The sequence below is a fragment of the Hyaena hyaena genome, unplaced genomic scaffold (genome assembly GCF_003009895.1).
Source record: "Hyaena hyaena isolate Hyena2069 unplaced genomic scaffold, ASM300989v1 scaffold_73, whole genome shotgun sequence".
Classification (NCBI taxonomy): Eukaryota; Metazoa; Chordata; class Mammalia; order Carnivora; family Hyaenidae; genus Hyaena; species Hyaena hyaena.
This window is the reverse complement of record NW_024080705.1, coordinates 237,323-256,898: the sequence shown is the minus strand read 5'-3', so window position 1 is coordinate 256,898 and position 19,576 is coordinate 237,323. Positions and strand designations below refer to the sequence as shown.

The 19,576-nt window shown below is 54.8% G+C and overlaps 1 protein-coding gene across 2 annotated transcripts in view; it reads left to right on the top strand.

Annotated features, from left to right (window-relative positions):
* ADAMTS14 (ADAM metallopeptidase with thrombospondin type 1 motif 14) overlaps positions 1-16,752 on the top strand; it is a 78,340-nt gene extending 61,588 nt beyond the window's left edge. For both annotated transcript variants that reach the window (XM_039233304.1, XM_039233303.1), the window contains exons 15-22: positions 541-621; positions 5,952-6,115; positions 7,512-7,680; positions 8,128-8,260; positions 9,955-10,162; positions 13,419-13,548; positions 13,673-13,783; positions 15,958-16,752. In XM_039233304.1, coding sequence (XP_039089235.1) covers positions 541-621; positions 5,952-6,115; positions 7,512-7,680; positions 8,128-8,260; positions 9,955-10,162; positions 13,419-13,548; positions 13,673-13,783; positions 15,958-16,418 — 1,457 coding nt within the window. In that variant the 3' untranslated portion in view covers positions 16,419-16,752. The remainder of the gene's footprint in view (positions 1-540; positions 622-5,951; positions 6,116-7,511; positions 7,681-8,127; positions 8,261-9,954; positions 10,163-13,418; positions 13,549-13,672; positions 13,784-15,957) is intronic.
* The last annotated feature ends 2,824 nt before the right edge of the window (positions 16,753-19,576 follow it).

Genomic DNA, 19,576 nt, shown 5'->3' with positions numbered 1-19,576 from the left:
TTGAGTTTCTTGACTTCCCTCCCTCCCTTCCGTCTGACCACACTTGGGTGGTGAAAAGGGCTAGATACTAGTCCTTTACAGTTTAGGAAGAATTAGATCCATTTCTCTCTTGGGACCGTCATAGCTTTGCCTCGCTTCTCCTTGTGGGGAGAAAGTTGGTGGCTTTGACAGGGGCTTGTTGCCAGTCCTGGGGTTGGAGGACCATGGGGCCCAGGGCAGCCATGATGGTGGCTCAAGGTATGAGAAGAAAGGGGAGGGAACATCAGGAAAGAAAAGGAGGCTCAAGAAAGTGGAAAATGATAGCAACTAATATGTGTGTGTACTCACTCTGCCCCACAGCCCTTACAGTTTTTAGGGCATTTTAAGCCATAGCATCTCATTTGACCCTCTCGGCACCCTGGGGGCAAGGACCCCTTCCTGTGGTACAGATGAGGAAGCTGGGTCTTGGGCACATGCAGGGGGGTGGGGTGACGGGGTGTCTGGGCAGTGGGGCCACCAGCCAAGATGCTCACGGTTTTTCCGGATCCTCCTCTGTGACAGGAGCTCTCAAACTGGTCCAGATTCCAGCGGGTGCCAGGCACATCCAGATCGAGGAGCTGGAGAAGGTCCCCCACCACATCGGTGAGTGCAGGGAACTAGGAGGGCAGAGGAGAGTAGAGTCTAATGCAGGGAACATCCACAAATTTGAATAATGGCAGAGAACCTTTAAAACCATTCTTTTTAAACTTATGTTGACTAGACAACTGTTCCATGCTTTGAATGTCAGGAGATGTGAATGGGGATCCAATGAAGATTCCCCCTCCCCCCTCTGCCCTCCAGGATCAGCTTCCTTCCCCAGGGGCAGCCACTGTCTACCTGTTTTGCACAAAGGAAAACTGTTTTCATAGAATGTATCGGTCAACTTTTACTGTCTAATATACCATCCTCGGACTTTATGGTTTCTAACAAGTGTTTATCTTAGCTTATGGTTCTGTGGGCCGTGAGTTTGGGCTGGGCCCAGCTGGTGCTGCTTCTGCTCCTCTGCCTGGACTCCCTCATGCAAATGCAGCATCTGGTGGGGCTGTAGATGCTGTTGGTACTGGCTCTCAGCTGGGGTGACGGGGGTGACAGGGCCATGTCCCCAGCAGCCTAGCCTTGGGATTATTCCTGTGGTGTCTGTTACAGGGTCCTCAGTGGGGGAAAAGCAGGCAAGCCCCAGCATGTGAGCACTTTCCAGGTCTCTTCTTGTGTCGTGCTTTGTCATGTCCTGTTGTCCCATGCAAGTGTCATGGCCATGCCCAGACTCAAGGTGTAAAAACAGATGATCTCTTGGTGGGAAGTGGGGTCGAGTCCCAGCGCAAAGAAGCAGAGAGGCATGCACACAAGAATAGGAGGAATTTGCAATCCGCCCCATGGATCCTTAAATTCTTACTATAATGACACCTGAACACAATTACTGAGTCACTACTTATACAAGTTGTATGACCATAAAGCCAAGAGAGATGAACAATTTGGGCCCCAAAATCAATCGACAAAATTCAAATTGAACATAATGGGGGAGATTTTGGTGCTTGTTTGCTTTGTTCTGTTTGTGCTGCAGCTAAGTTGGTGGTTAGAAAATGAACACGTCCAAAATAGGCAAATCTGTGGACACAAGAGAGTAGATCAGTGGTGGTCAGGGGCCGGTGGGAGGGGGTTGGGGGCATCTGTGAATGGGCATGATGAAGTGTGTTGGAATTCCAGAGTGGTCCGGTAGTCAGTGAATCACGCACTTTCAAAGGCTGAGTGTGTGGTATGTGAATTACATCTCAGTGTAAAACACGTCAGCATGGTTTAGAGCAGGGTCCCGACACTGGGGAGTGGCTGGGCTCTCCTACACTCGTCTGTTCAGACTCCTTAGAGAGGGCACAGGTGCCATGGGGTCTGTCACTGGGCCTTTGCATGTCCCAGAGGACCCCCCCCCCCCTTATGGATTATGCTCACCAGTTCGCACTGCTTGTCACCAATTCTTCATAAACATGAATGCAAAATGTAACATCCCTGGGCAGGCTCCTATCTTACAAAAATGCTGATGTTCATATTTTTAGATTATCATCACAATAACAGTAAATGTTGTAAAGCTTCCCGGAGAACTTGCACCCCAGGAGAACACGTAGATCCTTAACCTGACCTGAAAGGCACCTGGAGGGCGTAGTGCAAACAGGCAAGAGGCACAAGGGGAAACTGAGGTCCATGGTGGATCACGGCCCCTCTGTGTACCCTGATTTGCCCGCACGGTGAGCCAGTCTGGGCCAGGCTCTCCTGCCTCCCCGCCCCGTGCTCTTGCCCTTGCCCACCACACCACCCTGCACGGGGAGGGAGTGTGAGTTGGGAGGGCTTGGCTTGGCCAGCTCCCTGCCCACTTGCCTGTCTGGCTCTGGGATATTGTGCCAGAACAGGGGCCAGGGGAGGGGAGGGGGCAAGGAGAGAAGGGCCATGGACTCTAAGAAGAGGATGGAGCTTGCAGGCACTCCTCCTGCTATACCCCTGCAGATGATTCCGTAATACTAGCAGCCCCTTGGGCCTCCTCGGCCAGCCCTCCCACCCCTCCCGGCCTCCACCCCTGTCTGTGTACCTCTAGCTCCTCCGTCCTCTAGCGGTAAGGACTGCTCAGTGGAGGCTGCACCTGGACTTCCATGGGGATGGGGGCAGAGGCTTCTAGAACCCAGGGCAGGCTCAGTGCAGGCACGCTCGCCTGTGTTTACCAGATGAGTTCCCTGGAGAGTTAGAGCTCTTAGGAGCCGGGCAGGGAGGGAAGCGGGATGGAACCCTGACATTGGCATGCACCATGTGATTGCACAGCTGTGAGGTACGTGGCAGGCCCACCCTAGAAATGTGCGGGCTGCGCAGCTGAGAGTGAGCGTGTGTGTGTATGCGTGTGCCCGATGGTCTGTGCGTGCTCTCTGGAGAGGCCTGGGACAGGTGGCTGTCTTGGCAGTGAAAGCCAAGGCCCTGTCCAAGCTCGTTAGATGCTCCTGGAATGTGGGGGCTTCGATCCCTTGAAAAGACATCAAAGAAGAGAATCAGGCTGTTAGTATCTACTGTGTGCCAGGCCTTGAGCTGGCACTTGTCATTCATTACCTCATGGAGGCCTCGGGACAGTCCACAGAGACTCCTCTCTAGCTGTGAAAGCTCTAGATGGCATCTCCTTCCAATAGAAACCTGTCTCGTCTACACTGAAGATCTGTTGTTGTAGGGACCTTCATGAATTATCATAGCTGGATCTTCTGGGAAACTTGCAGTTTCAACATCAGCACTTACTGTTTCCTTCACCTTGTACTTTTATGGCTTCTTTTCTTAAACCTCAAAAACCAACCTCTGCTAGCTTCGAACTTTTCTTCTGCAGCTTCCTCGCCTCTCTCGACCTCCATAGAACTGAAGAGAGTTAGAGCCTTGCTCTGGGTTAGGTTTTGGCTTAAGGGAATGTTGTGGCTGGTTTGATGTTTTTTTTTTTTTTTTTCAACGTTTATCTATCTTTGAGAGAGTGCGAGAGAGGGAGGGACAGAGAAAGAGGGAAACACAGAATCCGAAGCAGGTTCCAGGCTCAGAGCTGTTAGCACAGAGCCCGACGTGGGGCTCGAGCCCACAAACCATGAGATCATGACTCAAGCTGAAGTCAGATGCTTAACTGACTCAGCCCCCCAAGGCGCCCCTGGAGTAGCACTTTCAACTTTCTTCAAGAATTTTTCCTTTGCATTCACAACTTGGCTAACTGTTTGGCCCAAGAGACCTGGCTTTTGGCCCATCTTGGCTTTTGGCATGCCTTCTGCGCTAAGCTTAATCATTTCTAGCTTTAGATTTACTGTGAGAGACATGTGACTCTTCCTTTCACTTGGACGCTTAGAGGCCATTGTAGGGTCATTAACGGACTTAGTTTCAACAGCGTCGTGTCTCTGGGAACAGAGAGGCCCAAGGAGAGGGACAGAGCTGGTTGATCTGGGAGCAGTCGGAACACACACAACATTTATCCATTAAGAGTGCTGTCTTAAATAGGCGTGGTTCATGGTGTCCCCAAACACTTGTAATAGTAACATCAGAGATCACTGGCCACAGATCACCATGACAAACAAAGTTAATAATCGTGAAAGAGTTGGAAACACTGCAAGAATTTCCAAATTGTGACCCAGAGACACAAAGTGAGCAAATGCTGTTGGAAAAACGGCCCCAATGGACTCGCTTGGTGCAGGGCTGCTGCAAACCTTCCATGTGTAAAAAATGCAGAATCTGTGAAGCCTAATGAAGGGAAGGAAGCGTGGTAAAACGAGGCTGGAGCTGTTCAGGGCACAGAGTGGGGCCAGGGGGAGGGCCGGGACTCAGAGGTAGGCCTGGGTGGTGAGGTTCACGCAGAGTCCAGCCCACCGCCCCAGGAACGGTGGATGGACAGCCAGGGCCAGGGACGCCGGCTGCCGTAGCAGACAGAGCCGTGGGGAGATCTGAGGCCGGGCCCGGCTCTGGCTCTAGGTCTGGCGATTCTGGGAGCAGGGGGGCTCAGGCATCGAGAGATGAGAGGGCATCTCTCCTCTTGCTCAGCAGGGCCACCAGCGCTCTGTGGGTCCGGGACACACCTTTGTCCCTCACGGGTCTCTAAGTCCCCATCTGGACTAATAATAGCGCCAGCCTTGGGATGAGTGTGAGGATTCCATTGAGGCGGGTACCGGAGTGACCAGTGCATGGTTAGTGCTCTGAATTGTTGGCCCTTCTGGTCATAATTACGCTGAATGGTTGCCATTGGCACCAGGCAGGGACACCCCAGGTCTCTAGAGCCTTTGCTCTTCCACCTGGGCTGGGGGGCTCGATTCCGAGTCTGCAGCCCTTCCCCAGCCTACCGCCTCCAGGGTGGCCAAAGCCGTGACACAGGGGCCTTTGCCAGGCCATCTGCACCTGTGTACCTCCCACTCACCTGCCGCCCGACACCTTTGGGTAACAAGTAAAGAGCTAGTCACTCAGCAGGACTTCAAAGGGTGGGCATCTACAGATGTTTTTAAAACTTGTTCCGTGCCAGGCCCCAAAGACACCAAGGTGGAGGATATACACTGGCAGGCTGGGGGGGAGACAGACAACAATGCTAAATATTGGGTGCTCTTCTGGTGGCTGTAAAAATGCCTCCCATTTACTGCCTGTCGTGCACTCCGCCTAGTTCTTTACACACATGGACTCCTTTAATTGTCCCCAAGGGTCCCAGGGCAGATTGGTGGGAGTGGGGTCCTGTGATTGTCCTCATGCGGCCATGGCCCTGTGAGCTAGGTATAATTACCATTCCCATTTCACAGATGGTGAAATGGAGGCAGCACAGGGAGGCTAAGTAACTTCCCAGGTCGATCTGGCACCAGAGCCTGTACTCTTAGCCTCATGCTCTGCTGTAGAAGGGAGGGCAGGTCCCTTTGGACTGAGCAATCAAAGAAGGCTTCCTGGGGGCGCCTGGCTGGCTTAGTTGGTTAAGCATCTGACTCTTGGTTTCGGCTGAGGTTGTGATCTCATGGTTCGTGGGCTCAGGCCCCGCATCAGGCTCTGTGCTGACAGCATGGAGCCTGATTGGGATTCTCTGTCTCTCTTTCTCTCTGCCCCTCCCTGCTCTCTCTTAAAAATAAAAATATATATTTAAAAAGGGAAACTTATTTAAAAAAAAAAAAAAAAAGAAGGCTTCCTAGAGGAGGGGATATTGTGCTGAGCCTCACATATGGATGAAGAGTAGTCCGACAGGAAGAAGGGAAGACAGTGGGAAGAATGGGGTATGCCAGGGTCTAGGGGCAGGGACGCTATGTGCAGACAGCGTGGTGACTCATCCGACTGGGGAAGGTTCTGGTGGAAAGGGGTGCCTGGTCATAGGGAGCCCCTGGGGACTCATGAGGAAGGTCTCGAAGTCCCAGAGGAGGTCTGGCTAGTGCTCCCGTGGAGGGGAATAGAAATCTGTGTGACCCTCTCCCCATGGCCAGCGGTGAAGAACCAGGTCACAGGCAGCTTCATCCTCAACCCCAAGGGCAAGGAAGCAATGAGCCGGACCTTTACCGCCATGGGCCTGGAGTGGGAGTATGTGGTGGAGGACGCCAAGGAAAGCCTCAAGACCAGTGGGCCCCTGCCTGAAGCCATTGCCGTCCTGGTGAGCCCCCGCCCGGAATGGTCCACCCCCTTGCTGCCCCCGCCCAGGCCCCCCCAGCTCATTGTCTTCACCATTGAGCCAGCACAGGCCTCCTGTTGCAGTGTCTTTAGCAGCTGGTCAAGGCCAAGGCCTGGGTGCCCTCTGCGCACAAAGGCTGGCGGATGGCTTATGAGGAGGGAGAAAGGAACAGTTGTCTAACTCTGAGGGGGAGTCTGTTCTCCTTAAGGCAGCATCAGAAATAGGGCCCGGGGGTGGGAGGGGACACCTGTGTTGGTTCCTCCTGTTGCCCTGGCATCACCCGATGTCTGCTTGCATTATGGCATTGCCCGCGAGGGACCTGGCGGGGTGCCAGCCCATGCTGCCAGCCTCCTGAGAGGGGGATGGAGTCACTGTCCTTGCTGGGGTCCACCTCCTCCCACACCCCTTCTTCCTAGACCATGGACCAGGGTTTATGGAGAGGGATTATTCATGCAGGAGATTAGACCAGGAGGGGCTTTGTCCGTGGTGCCCTTGACACTGGCTGGTTCGTGCCAGAGAGAGCTTGGACGGGCTGTTTTCCCGGTGCTACCCTCACTAGTTAGAGAGGCCCGAGAGAGCAGGGTCTGAAGCCTGTTGGTATCAGTGTATTATTTCATTCTGTATGTATTTTCTGTTCACCTTATATTTACTGACCACCCATGCCCCTATGGCCAGTGATTTGCAATGAGGGTACCAAGACCATTCCATTCAGTGGGCAAAGAATAATCTCGTCACCTAATGGTGCCAGGACAGCTGGCTATCCACGTGTAAAAGAATGAAGTTGAACCCGTACCTCACACCACATACAAAATAGAGCTCAAACTGGATCACATATATAAGTAAAAGAGCTAAAACCCTAGAACTCTTAGAGAGAATAGAGAGAGAAATCTCATGAACTTGGATCTTTGTTATGATGCCGGAAGCCTGGGCAACACAAGAAAACTAGGTAAATTGGTCTTCATGAAGGTTTAGAACTTTTGTACATCAAAAAGGCATTATGAAGACAGAAGGCAAGCTCAGAATGGGAGACAATATTTGCAACCAGAGATCTGGTAAGAGTCTCACAGACCATTTGCTAGAGCCGGGTAGTGTGGATGCCCCCGGTAGGCAGGACAGACCAGCAAATATGGCTCCTGCCCTCGTTAGAACTTTAGGTCTCTGGGAAGGGAAGTGATCAATGAGCACACATTGATTCTTGGTGCATAGTCTTGGTACATAGTCTGAGTTTGCTGCATGGCCGCTGGTCTGAATGATCTCCCAGGCCATGCTTGCTGCTGACCCCACATCCTTCCTTCGACCCCTCCTCCCTGTATCCCCCCCATGCCGGCCCTGCTTCTCTGCTCTCCAATCCTGTGCCACCTCCTCTGCCTCCCCTCAGGTGCTCCCCCCAGCTGAGGGTGGCCCCCGCAGCAGCCTGGCCTACAAGTACATCATCCATGAAGACTTGCTGCCCCTTATCGGGAGTAACAACGTGCTCCTGGAGGAGACAGACACCTACGAGTGGGCGCTCAAGAACTGGGCCCCCTGTACCAAGGCCTGCGGAGGAGGTACGGGCCTGCCCGGCCCATCTGGCTGCCTCGTGGGGCAGCCCAGGGGCTCTGCAGGGCAAGAGCAGGAGTGGCGGGGGGCCAACCCTATCTCCCCTTTCTGTGTCCCTAGCTTGTGCCTCAGTTTCTCCTTAAAGATCTCTCGGGTGTGGCAGCCTACCTGGCCAGGGCCTTGGGGATGGGGCTGGGAGGGCTGGAGCAGTACTGGGGCAAAGCCTGCGCCCTGTAAGGGCTCCTCAGCTATGTGGGGAGGCAGCTGTCCAGAGCCAGGTGCCCCCTTACCAGTCCCTGCACCACTGGCTCTATACCAGGGACACATGAGATGGGCTGATCAAGGAAGGCTTCTTCAGAGAGTGACTTGGGCAGGAGGGGTGTCGAGGCACAGGCCCCAGTGGATCAGCTGGGGCCTGGTGGTACCAGGCCCAATTCAGCCCATCCTCCCTCCAGGGATCCAGTTCACCAAATATGGCTGCCGGCGCCGACGCGACCACCACATGGTCCAGCGGCACCTGTGCGACCACAGGAAGAGGCCCAAGCCCATCCGCCGGCGCTGCAACCAGCACCCGTGTGCCCAGCCCTCGTGAGTGTCCTGGGGGACGGACTGGGAGCCCAACCCCATCTCCGTGGGCGTCGCTGGCCTTCTCGTAGCTCTGGTCCTGGAGGAGGGGCCGCTTCCTCTGGCCCTGAGTGTTGAGGATCACGGCCCCTGCACCCAGGACTCCCTGAGCAGAGCAGCCCACACGGCAGACTCCGTCCGTGGCCAGTGCTGTGCTCCTTGCCGATCTAGCCGCATCCGCCTCCGTCTGTCCCCTGTGGGGTTTCTGGATTAATTTCCACTCCCAGAAGAACAGTGCTTCTTTTGTTAGGCCCCTTCCAGCATTCTTTTATAGATGGGGAAACAGGCCCACTTTGGGGACACAGCTTTCCCTCAGTGATCCGAGGGGACCATGAGGTAGAATGGACCTCAGTGCTTCCAGATCCTGGGGCTCAGGCCAGGATGCTGTCCAGTGGCCCCCAGCTGTCATCTACCCCCTGAGTGGGTTCTCTGACCTGAGGAGACAGGCTCATTTGGGCACAAGATCACGTTCTTGGGCTTATTTGAAGGGAGCCTCATGACGGAGAAGAGCTATGACTTTGTGGGAAGTTGAGGCGTGGCCTTGAGCCCATCACAGAGATAGCCCCAGGCCCCAGGCCCCAGGCCGGGCCCTGAGTCCACTTTCAAGCCTCTCCAGGAATCTTCCAGGGTCTGAGTGGTCTAACTCGGCCGGGCTGACTCACAGCAGCTCAGGCTGGGGAGACCTCTGGGCCAGGACCAGCGCAGAGCCCACCCTGGCCTCCCTGTGCCTTGAACCAGGCCGGGATACTCCGCCCCTCAGTGCTCTGCACTTCCTTTTCTCACTGCATGCGGGCCACTGTCCCTGCCCACGTCTGTGGCCACAGAGCATGCGGCGCTGACTGCTGGGATCCTGGGCACATCACGCCCTCCCTCCAACCCCAGCTTCTCAACCGTAAAATGCTAAATGAAGTTTGGGGCCTTTTTGGTTTTGTCTTTTAAAGGAAAAGGTTGGCCAGAAGAGCCCTCATTCACTAAAAGATGTCTCAGGAAGCTGAGAGGGGGGTGGGTTGGGGCTGCCCCTCTCACCACCTCACCAGAGCCCTTTTTGTCTTTGTCTAAGCCATCAGTGGTGTCTGCTGATGGTGCTCTTGGAAGCTTTGTGGCTAAAAGACGAGGCAGACCACCAGCTTAGCTGATCAGCACCAAAACTCTGCAGGTGCTGATGGTGATAGTAACAGCGCCTGTATTTATTACATGCCTACTGCATGCATGCACTCTGCCGGGTGCTTTAAGTATACAAATCCTTTCGTTGTCCCAAGAGGCCCAGGGCCGGGGGCGCCACTCTACCAGCCATGAGTCTCATGCGTATCTCAGCACTAGGACAGGACCTGGCCACTGGAGACACTCCAATATTTACCAAGTGTTGAAAGAATTCTGCTATTCGTAACTTGCCTGCGGGCATGCAGGGTGCAATTTAAAGATGCATTATACCCATGCATTTTTCAGGTGAGGAAGTGGAGGAGATCATAAGTGACCTCCTAAGGCCACACAGCCTGGCAGCGGCAGAGCCATGGACAGTTGTCTTGGCTCCCAGCATTCTGGAGCTCAGACCCACTTCCCAGCTCCCGCCTTAGCGATTCAGGGGGCGGGAGCGACCCTGGGAGGAAGCGTCCTCATGGACCCACCTCCCCTCCACCTTTTGCCCTGTCTGTCTCCAGGTGGGTGATAGAAGAGTGGGGTGCCTGCAGCCGGAGCTGCGGGAAGCTGGGGGTGCAGACCCGGGGGGTGCAGTGCCTGCTGCCCCTCTCCAACGGTACCCACAAGGCCATGCCGGCCAAGGCCTGCCCTGGGGACCGGCCTGAGGCCCGGCGGCCCTGCCTCCGCGTGCCCTGTCCAGCCCAGTGGCGCATGGGAGCCTGGTCCCAGGTGAGTTGTTCTCAGAGGGTGGGAGGGGCTGGGCCAGGGGACACCTTCTCTGGGGAGTCCGGTGGGGGAGGGGGAAGGAAAGGTGGGTCTGGGTGGGGAGCTGCTAAGAGATGTGGTGCCCCCTGCTGGCAGAGAGTCTCTGCCTGAATTTCTCTCCCCACATCTGATCTGATCTGATCTGATCTGCATTTTCTAAAATCCAAGTCCAACAGCTCCTACGTATGCTGGGCCATGGGCCTCAGCTAGGCCTTTATATTCATTCACTGTGTGCTCTGACCTAGAACTGGGCCAGAACTAGGTGGCATGGGTTAATACCCCCGAGACATAGGTGAGCAAACAAGCACTTACTTGCATTTAAGAAATATTTACTGAATGCCAGCCTCGTGCCAGGCACACTGTACTAGGAATGCCTGGAATCTGTCATCCGCTAGACAGACAGGACCCTTGTCCTCATGTAGCCTACAGTCCAGTGAGAGAGATCTAAGCCAATAACAAAAGCATTTACAGATGCAGTTGGAGCTGTGCAGAAGTAAATGGGGGTAATATATCTGGGAGGACCTCCCTGAGGAGGTGACATTTGAGTTGAGACTTGAAGGCTGAGCCACAGGAAGACCCTTGCGGTATTCCAGAAACCAAAGGACAATGGGACTGGAGCTGAATGGAAGGGACAGGGGCTTTGGGATGACAGAGAGGCAGGCAGAGGTCAGTCCTGCAGGGCTTTGTGAGGAGTTAGAATGTATTCTAAGTGGGGTCCTGGGGGGCTCAGTCGGTTAAGCGTCCAACTTTGGCTCAGGTCATGATCTCACAGTTTGTGGGTTTGAGCCCCACATTGGGCTCTGTGCTGACAGCTCAGAGCCTGGAGCCTGCTTCGGATTCTGTGTCTCCCTCTCTTTCTGCTGCTTCCCTGCTCATGCTCTCTCTCTCTCTCTCCCTCTCTCTCTCAAAAATAAATAAACATTAAAAAATTTTTTCATAAAAAATCCATTTGATTTTAACCTTGAAGGCATTATGATAAGGGAAATCGGCCAGACACAAAATGACAAGTGCTGTATGATTCCACTTACCAAGAGTGGTCAGATTCATAGAGACAGAAAGGAGAAGGGTGGTGGGTGCCTGGGGCTGGAGGAGGGGGTCTGGGGAGTCCGTGTTTAATGGAGACAGGGTTTCAGCTTAGGAAGAAGGAAAAAGTTCTGGATGTAGAACATCCAGAATTGTACAACATTGTAAATGTACTTAATGCCAGTGAACTGTTACTTAAAAAGGTTAAAATAGTCAGTGTTATTATATATATGATATATATATATATGATATATATATATGATATATATATACCATAAGTTTTAAAACCTCTGGTCACAAAGATAAGCACAACAATGCTTCTTGTAATAGCGGGATATCAGGAAATACCCTAAATGTCCATCTCTAGGAGATTGGACCCCAAAAAACATCATCTGGTCATACAATAAAATACCACAGATTGAAAAAGACAAGCTTGAAGTATACTTGCCAATGTGGATAAACCTCAGAGAAATAGGTGAGAAAAATACTGAAATACGAAGGCAGATCACTTTCAATGGGACCCCATGCACTTAAAGTTTAAAGAGGTGCAGCACAGTATTTGAAAATCTGCCGGAATGCTGATATATTCAAGCTGCTGGTGGTATTCGAACAGGCTTTAGTGACCAACTTCCTCATGCTTTTCTGGATGCTTAGAATATTGCAGAAGAAAGAGTATTTTTAAATACCCCAAATCCCCACACAACGCAGGCAGATTTTATCTTCTTCTCCATAACGTATAGCTTTATTTGTTTTAATATAAAACAGAAAGACTGCTGGCCCACAAGGACCCTTATATAAAACTGACAGCGAGGTGACAGGTGGTAGAAGACTGTTGCTCCTGTAAGACGGACAGACAGAGTGTCAGGAGCTGTTGTCATTATCATCCTTGGTGAACGAGCCATCTAGTCCCATAGTCTGGGTGGCCTGTCATGCTCCTGTCCCCCTCTGGCCCAGCAGGAGAAACACACCTCTGTGGCTCCTCCCCGGCCCTGTGGCCTGGTCACGCCAGGCAGCCCTGCTTTCTGGGAGCCTCCGCCAGACCCCATCTCTCAGAGGAGGTGAGGCCCCAGGATGATGTGCGCAGCTGGCTTTGCAAACTGTTTGCCTTTGCTCCCACGCCTTTCCCTTTTGGGGAAGAAGATACTTTTTTTTCAATGTTTTATTTATTTATTTATTTATTTTTGAAAGACAGAGCACGAGTCGGGGAGGGGCAGAAAGAGGGAGACACAGAATCCGAAGCAGGCTCCTGATGTCAGCACAGAGCCTGACATGGGGCTTGAACCCATGAACCCTGAGATCATGACCTGAGCCGAAGTTGGATGCTCAACTGACTGAGCCACCCAGGTGCCCCAGAAGACACTTTTCAGTTTATTTATTTATTTTGAGACAGAGAGAGAAAGAGAGAGCATGAGCTGGGTAGGGGCAGAGAGAGAGGTAGAGAGAGAAAATCCTAAGCAGCAGACTCCACGCATCAGCACAGAGCCCGACACAGGGCTCAAACCCACCAACCGTGAGATCATGACCTGAGCTGAAATCAAGAGTCAGATGCTTAACCGACTGAGCCACCCAGGCGCCCCAGGGGACACTTGTGAACATGCCTCTGGCAGCTGTGTTTTACTGTGTTGAGATGCAGAGGCATTGAATGTCAGAGCTAATGAGGTTCATGGGGACCCTGTCCCCTGGCTCTCCCAGTGTAGCAAATGTCACAGTCCGGGTCCTTACATCCCATTATTAAGATATCATCAGGTGAGTGAGCCTGCTCCGTGTCCCTCAGGCTGGTGGATCTCAAGAGGGGAGTTTGCATGAATGATCCACGAAATATTTAGGGACCCAGGAGGCATAGGCCAGACATGGCAGACACAGGCAGAAGTGCTGGAATGCAGTCCCGGAGGTGCCCTCCCGAACCAGGGTTCACCGCATAGGTGACAGGAAGGTTCAGGGGCTTCTGAGCTGAGGGCAGCGGCCATTCGCCTGGTGCAGGACTAGGGGCAGCTGGTGTTCTGTCTTGCTGAGGCTACTTAGAGCGAGCGGCCTTTGCATGTCCCTCTGGTCAGGTAGAAACCCGGCGCCCTCCTCTGTATCTTTCCATCCTGGCCATTGGCTGGACTCTGGAGCTCACTGCCCCTTTCCTCTTGTCTCCCCACCTGCCCCTCCCCGGCCACTGTGGCCTGACCTGGCCCCGGCCTTCCCGAGACAGTGCTCCGCCACCTGCGGGGAGGGCATCCAGCAGCGGCAGGTGGTGTGCCGGACCAACGCCAATAGCCTTGGGCAGTGTGAGGGCGAGAAGCCGGACACTGTCCAGGTCTGCAGCCTTCCCCCCTGTGGAGGTGAGCTGGAGAGGATGGGGAGGTGCAGGCTTGGCTCCTCTGGCCTAGACGTGAAACCCAGCCCGGCTTGCATCCTTACCCCCCAGAAATCTCCAATACTAGAGCTGCTTCTCCCCACCCACAGGAAATCTCCAGAACTCAACAGCGAGGGCTGACATTCGGGAACCTGTGACCCCAGAAGGACAGTGGGTGCCACAGTCTGGGCCCTTACATCCCATTAACAAGATATCATCATGTACGTATATATCTGGACCCAATCCCCAGCCCCAAACCTTCCAGGGGCCGCCATGTCCCAAGCACAGGCTGTGCAGTGGGACAAGCCCCAGCTTCCGGTCTGTCCACATGACCTCAGCCTCCTGGAGCCTCAGGGTCCCCAGCCATGAGCTTGGGGTGCTGCCCATACCGGTCCACAGCCCCTTACCCGAGGTTCCACAGTGTTGAAAGCTGTGAGTGGTTCCCTAAATTTGGTGCAGACTCATTTGGCAGCAGAATCTGAGCTGACCCAAAAAGAGATCAGTTACTCTTTTGCTACAGAAACATTGCTGTGGTTACAAGGGGATGTTCCACTCCCTACTACGGATGTTCTATAATGTGACTATTACTTTTCTAACTTCAGAAGTTCTAAATTATCAATCATAACTGGTTTCAAGGTTTTGAGATAAGCAATAGTAGACCTGAGCTGTCTTTGTAGGGCTGTTGAGGGAATTAAATGAGATAATGCATGCACTCCTGCCTAGCTCTCAGATAACAACAGAAATAGTAGTAGTACTTTCTCTCTGCTTCATGATCAGAAGTCAGTTAGTCCATCCGCCCATCTATCCATCCATCTACCCATCCATCCATCATCCATGTATCCATCCATCTATCCTCCATCCATTCATCATCCATGTATCCCTCCATCCATCTACCCACCCATCCATCCACCCATCCATCCATCCATCCATCCATCCATTAATGTTAAGTGAGCATCTGCTATATACCAGACCCTATACTTCCTTCCTAGATACTTTCTCTCTTTTCCTACTTCGTCTTCTCAAGGACTAGGGTCTGACAAGACAAGTAGCAGAAAAATCACAAACCGTAAATTTTATTTGGAGGACCAACTGGCTATGTGACCCTGTGCAAATCCCTAAAGGCCTCTGCACTCAGCTCATCTCCTCACTAGATGTACACAGAGGATCTTCTGGCTCCAGCCTGGCTGCTGCCCTGACCCTGTTCTGAGAAGCAGGCTGCGCAAGTGCCTGAGTTCCTTGTGTTTCCCATCCGGGAGCAAGGGGAAGGCTCGGATTCTGGTCCTAGAATTCGGGCGCCATCTAGAGGCCACTGGCTTTCCTTTTTTTCCCTAATCTTTTTCCTGTTGCCCTAAACCAGCCTCTAGCCCCCTGCCCCTTCCCTACACACACACACAGAAAAAATCAGTAGAAAGCGAAGTTTCTGCCTTCACATTGTCTGGAGAGACCTACCTGGAACTATCATAGAAACACAAAATCATCTTTAGATGACATTTGAATCAAAGCAAATGAACGTTGTAGAGTGGGCATCCTTATATGCCAGGAACTTTATAAATGGTATTTAGAATCATAACGTTATTGTTCGTGGGTACATGTCTAGCATTATTCTCATTTTATAGGGGAGGAAACTGAGGGTTGGAGAGCTTAAGTGACTTTCCCAAGGGCTCACACTCTAAGTGGTAGAGCCTCATTGGAACCCAGATCTGCTTGATTCCAAGTTTGTTCGTGGAGGGCTTACTGTTCCAAATGGGTATGGGCGGGTAACAGGATGTTGCATCGGCTTGTCACAAGTGTGGGTTATCTGGGCATCTGCGAGTGGATCGGCTTCTTTGGGTGGATTGGGAGGGGACCAGGGCTCCTACTTCATCGGGAGCAGGGTTTCCAAGCCTTGCTGTGGGTCAGGACCACCCAGCGCCCAGGCCACACTGACCAGTCCGTCTCCCTGGGCGTGCAAGGTGAGCAGTCCCTATTTGTAAAGTCCTGGGGGGTTGCACTTTGCAGTCGCATCTGACGACTGACGATGTAGGCCCGTGGTTCTCAGATTTGTCCACGCATTGGAATCACTTGAAGGTTTCGTCAAAACGCAGAGCTGGGCCCCACGCCCAGAACTTCTGACTCAGTAGGTCTGGATGGGGCTTGAGAACTGGCATCGATGCTGATGCTTTGTGTGTGGAGACCCTACTTTGAGGACCACTGCTCTCAGGGATTTTAGTTCCTCTTCCAGAAAACAAGGGCTCTTATGCCAGCCAGCCTCTCCCTTCAGGCCTCCCTGCGGCGCCCTCTGGGGCACAGCTTTAGAGCAGGTGGAGCAAGGCCCGGAGCTGGAGGCTGGCGGTTGGGGGGCTGAGAGGGAGGTGGAGGCATCCTCCCAGCAGTGGTCCTTGTGCTGTGTGTGCAGCGGAGCCCTGTGCGGGGGACCGGTCCATCTTCTGCCAGGCGGAAGTCCTCGACCGCTACTGCTCCATCCCCGGCTTCCACCGGCTGTGCTGTGAGTCCTGTTCCAAGAGGGCCGTGGGCCCCGACACCAGCCCGGACCCTGGCCTGGCCTCCCCGCCACCATTCTCTTCTCCCGGGAGTCCTGAGTCCCCCCTGGATGCTGGGGAACCCACCACGGGAGCAGATGACCGGCCCACACAGCTCCCGGGACCTCTGGGCACCAGTCCTCCAGGGACCCAGCACCGCTCTACTCCCCAGAAGCTGAGCACCGGAGCACCCGAGGGCACGTCCCCCAGCGCCCCCCGGGGACTGCCTTGGGGCTGGACCAGGGCACCTGGGCCGGCCTCCGAGGAAAAGGGGCGGCTCAGGGAAGACCCGAAGCACCCAGCCAGCAGCCTCCCCGCCACCTCCCTGGTGACCTGAGCCCCCACCTTGCCTATCCCGCCAGTCAGGTTTACACTGTGTGCCGCCCTGGAGATCGCCGGCTCAGGGGGCACACAGCGGGGCAGGGGCAAACACAGACTTCCTTCTAAATTATTTGCCTTCTTGTTGTTCTAGTTTGGGGCTGTGACACTTGACCCCGTGATGTGGGTGCCTGAGCAAGAAAATGGTCAGGGAAGGCCCTAAGCGGAGATGCCTCAGCAAGCAGCCGGGGTGACAGAGCCAAACCTCTCAGGGGCTCCTGTCTGTCTCCTGGCAGGACTGAGGTCAGCTAGCACCCCCTCCTCCCCCACTCTGGATCCTTCCAGCTGCCTGCCTTTGCCAGGGGTCCTGTCTATCTGGCATCTCTGCCTGGAGAGGCACAGAGGGCCCAGGGGAGGTGAGCGGGGGGCACTCTCAGGGCAGTCCTCGAGGGAGGGGGCTGGGGGTAACCATGGCCATGAGGCTCCGGCTGCAGGGCTGGGGGAGGTGGGAGGCTAGTTGCTCTCAGGCCCAGCTCTTCACAGCAGGAGCACCTCACTGCTCCGTCGGCCGGGGCCAAGGCCAGAATCCAGCTGGCCCTGGCTGGCCGGAAGGCAGGCCGCCCCTGCCCACGCACATGGCACCTCATGTTATTCCTCCCAACCTCACCCCGCCCGGCCCAGAGAAGGGGCTCCAGATCCTCTGGCACGTGTGTCCTCGCCATCCAGGGCGTTCACAACTGGTGCTAGACCCCTGGCTGAACCGGGAGTGTCCGCTTCAGTCATCACTTTGTGGCATGCAAGGGGCCCCACCTGGAAAGTGACTCTGTGGGACCCAGGGACAGAGGTTCTCAGGTTGTGCCCCGTCAACAGAGGTTCTCAGGTTGTGTCCCGTCAGTCATCGTTCTCTGCCAAAGACCGTAGCTGCTGGAGTCGGGGGTGTTCTCCCGCCTGGCCAGGGCTGGGCCAGGAGTTTGTGGTGCTGGTGGGAGGGGGTGCAGTCAGGTCCCAAAGCTGAGGGCCACAGTCCCCCCCCTTACTGCCCCCGCCCTGGCCCAGGCCCCAGGGCAGGATGTGAGCCTTTGTCCCATGCCTGGGGGTGGGGGGAGGGAGGAGACTTGACTCACAGTGCTGTGGGGCCTCGGCCACCCTCCATGTTACCTCCAAAGGCAGGTAACTTCCCTGGACCCCCTGGCCCTCAGGAAGCCACGTGGGGTGCCAGTGTGTCTCCCAAGGGTCCTTATTTTATTCCCAGTCATGCGGAGGGTCTCCCGGACTTGTCAGCAGGTGACAGAGGTGCTTGCCAGTCTTCCTCCTGGGGCAGGGGCGCCATTCCGAGCCAGCTAGAGGCCTAGGAACAGTGGATCCCCCCTACAACCCCTGGAGAGCAGAGACCCCGGAGGGGCCCCCAGCCATCCCCTCCACCCCTCCCGGGGACGCTGGGGTGCACACGGAATCGTTCCCATGAGACCCAGCCTGCCTGCCTTAGGGGTGTAACTTCTTGTGCCTCTGAGATCCAAATCTCTACCCGTTTATGTATTTATTAACATTGTCCTTGGTGCTTTATTTTGGACCCAAAATGGCGTGTTGTGTTTTTCTGGTTCTCTCTGGGAAAGGACGGTGAAGCCGCCCTCTTGTGCCCTCTCCTGGGCCCGGTGACTGGGGGTAGGGCATGGATGGGGGAGCAGAGCCGCAGAGGCTCGACCCTCAGCCTCCCTGCCTTGGCCTCGCTCGCTCTTGGGCTCCTCGGAGCACCAGCTCAGGGAAGAGAGGCCACAGCAGCACCACGGGCCCAGGGGTGCCGCCACTGGGTGGCTCTGCGGCCTTGGGCAAGTCGCCGTCCTGGTAGGAGTGCCTCGGAGGCAGTTTTGTGCATAGGGAAGAACGGTCTAACGAGCAGAACCGTTCAGACATGCAGGGGGTGCTTCCCTAGAGGGGGGTGGGCACTCTTTCCCTGGGAAAGTCCAGGCCGAATGAAAGTGCCAGACAGGAGGGGGAAGGAACCTGATGCTGGGTGAGCAGGGAGGGCTGACATGCAGCAGGTGTAACTTAAAACCACCCATCTGTGGGGCACCTGGGGGGCTCAGCTGGTTAAGCATCTGACTCTTGATTTCAGTTCAGGTCATGATCTCGCGGTTTGTGGGTTCAAGCCCCGATTTGGGCTCCACGCTGACAGTGTGGGATTCTCTTTTTCCCTCTCTCTCTGCCCCTCCCCTGCTCGTGTGTGCACACGTGCGTGCGCTCTCTCTCCCAATAAACGTTTAAAAAAATCATTAAAAAAACCAGCTATCTGCTCTTCACACCTTGCTTGCGTCAGACATCACTAATAGACCACCACTCTTTTAAGGCGTGTATCCCAGGCCCTTCCCTGCCAGCTGAGAGGTCAGGACCAGGCACAGAGGTCCGCTCCAGACCTCACATACCTGTGTGTGGACAGTCTAGCCTGCGAGTCCCAACTCCATTTACATCCCTCTGCAAGCAGCCTGTCCCAGGAACCACCCATTCTGAACAACTACCACCGGGGTGCACATGCAGTGATGTCACTCCTTAGGGGTGCCGAACTAGGAGATGCCAGCACAGGCCCTCAAATCACATGCATGCCTTCAGGCAGGAATTCTGTGGGCCAAGGTACAGGGGGTGGCTTGCAAAGAGCAGGGTCCTGGGGTCCCAGAGGACAGTGTCTTTTGCATGGAGGGCAGAGTGGGGTCCCCTAAGAGCCCCAGCACCCCTGGCTCTGACGGAGGACCTGGCACATTCCGCAGGGCAGGGATAGCACCTAGGCATGCGTGCTGGTGCGCCCCCACCATGTGCCACGTGGACGTCACCAGTCTGTCAATGCACTGTGCCTGGCTGCCGTGGGAACCCTTCGCATAGGCACCATTGCCAGGTCCAGGAGCAGCGCTGTGGGGCCGGATAGGTGGTTGAAAATCCCACACCATTGGGAACCCGTGTTCAGTCATCCCAGGCTGAACTACGGTATCTCAAAGCAGGCCTGTGGTGCTCGAGGAAGAGGGACCAGAAACTGCTCAGCTCGCGGGACCAGATGAGCTGTCGGCCGTGCCTCAGGAGCGGGCCAGAGTCAGAGTATGGCCTCCTGAAAAAGACCCCAGACCTCCTCCTGAGGAGCCCCGCCCCTGCTGCACCCCTCCCCTGCTGCGCCCCTCCCCCCCCCCCCCCCCC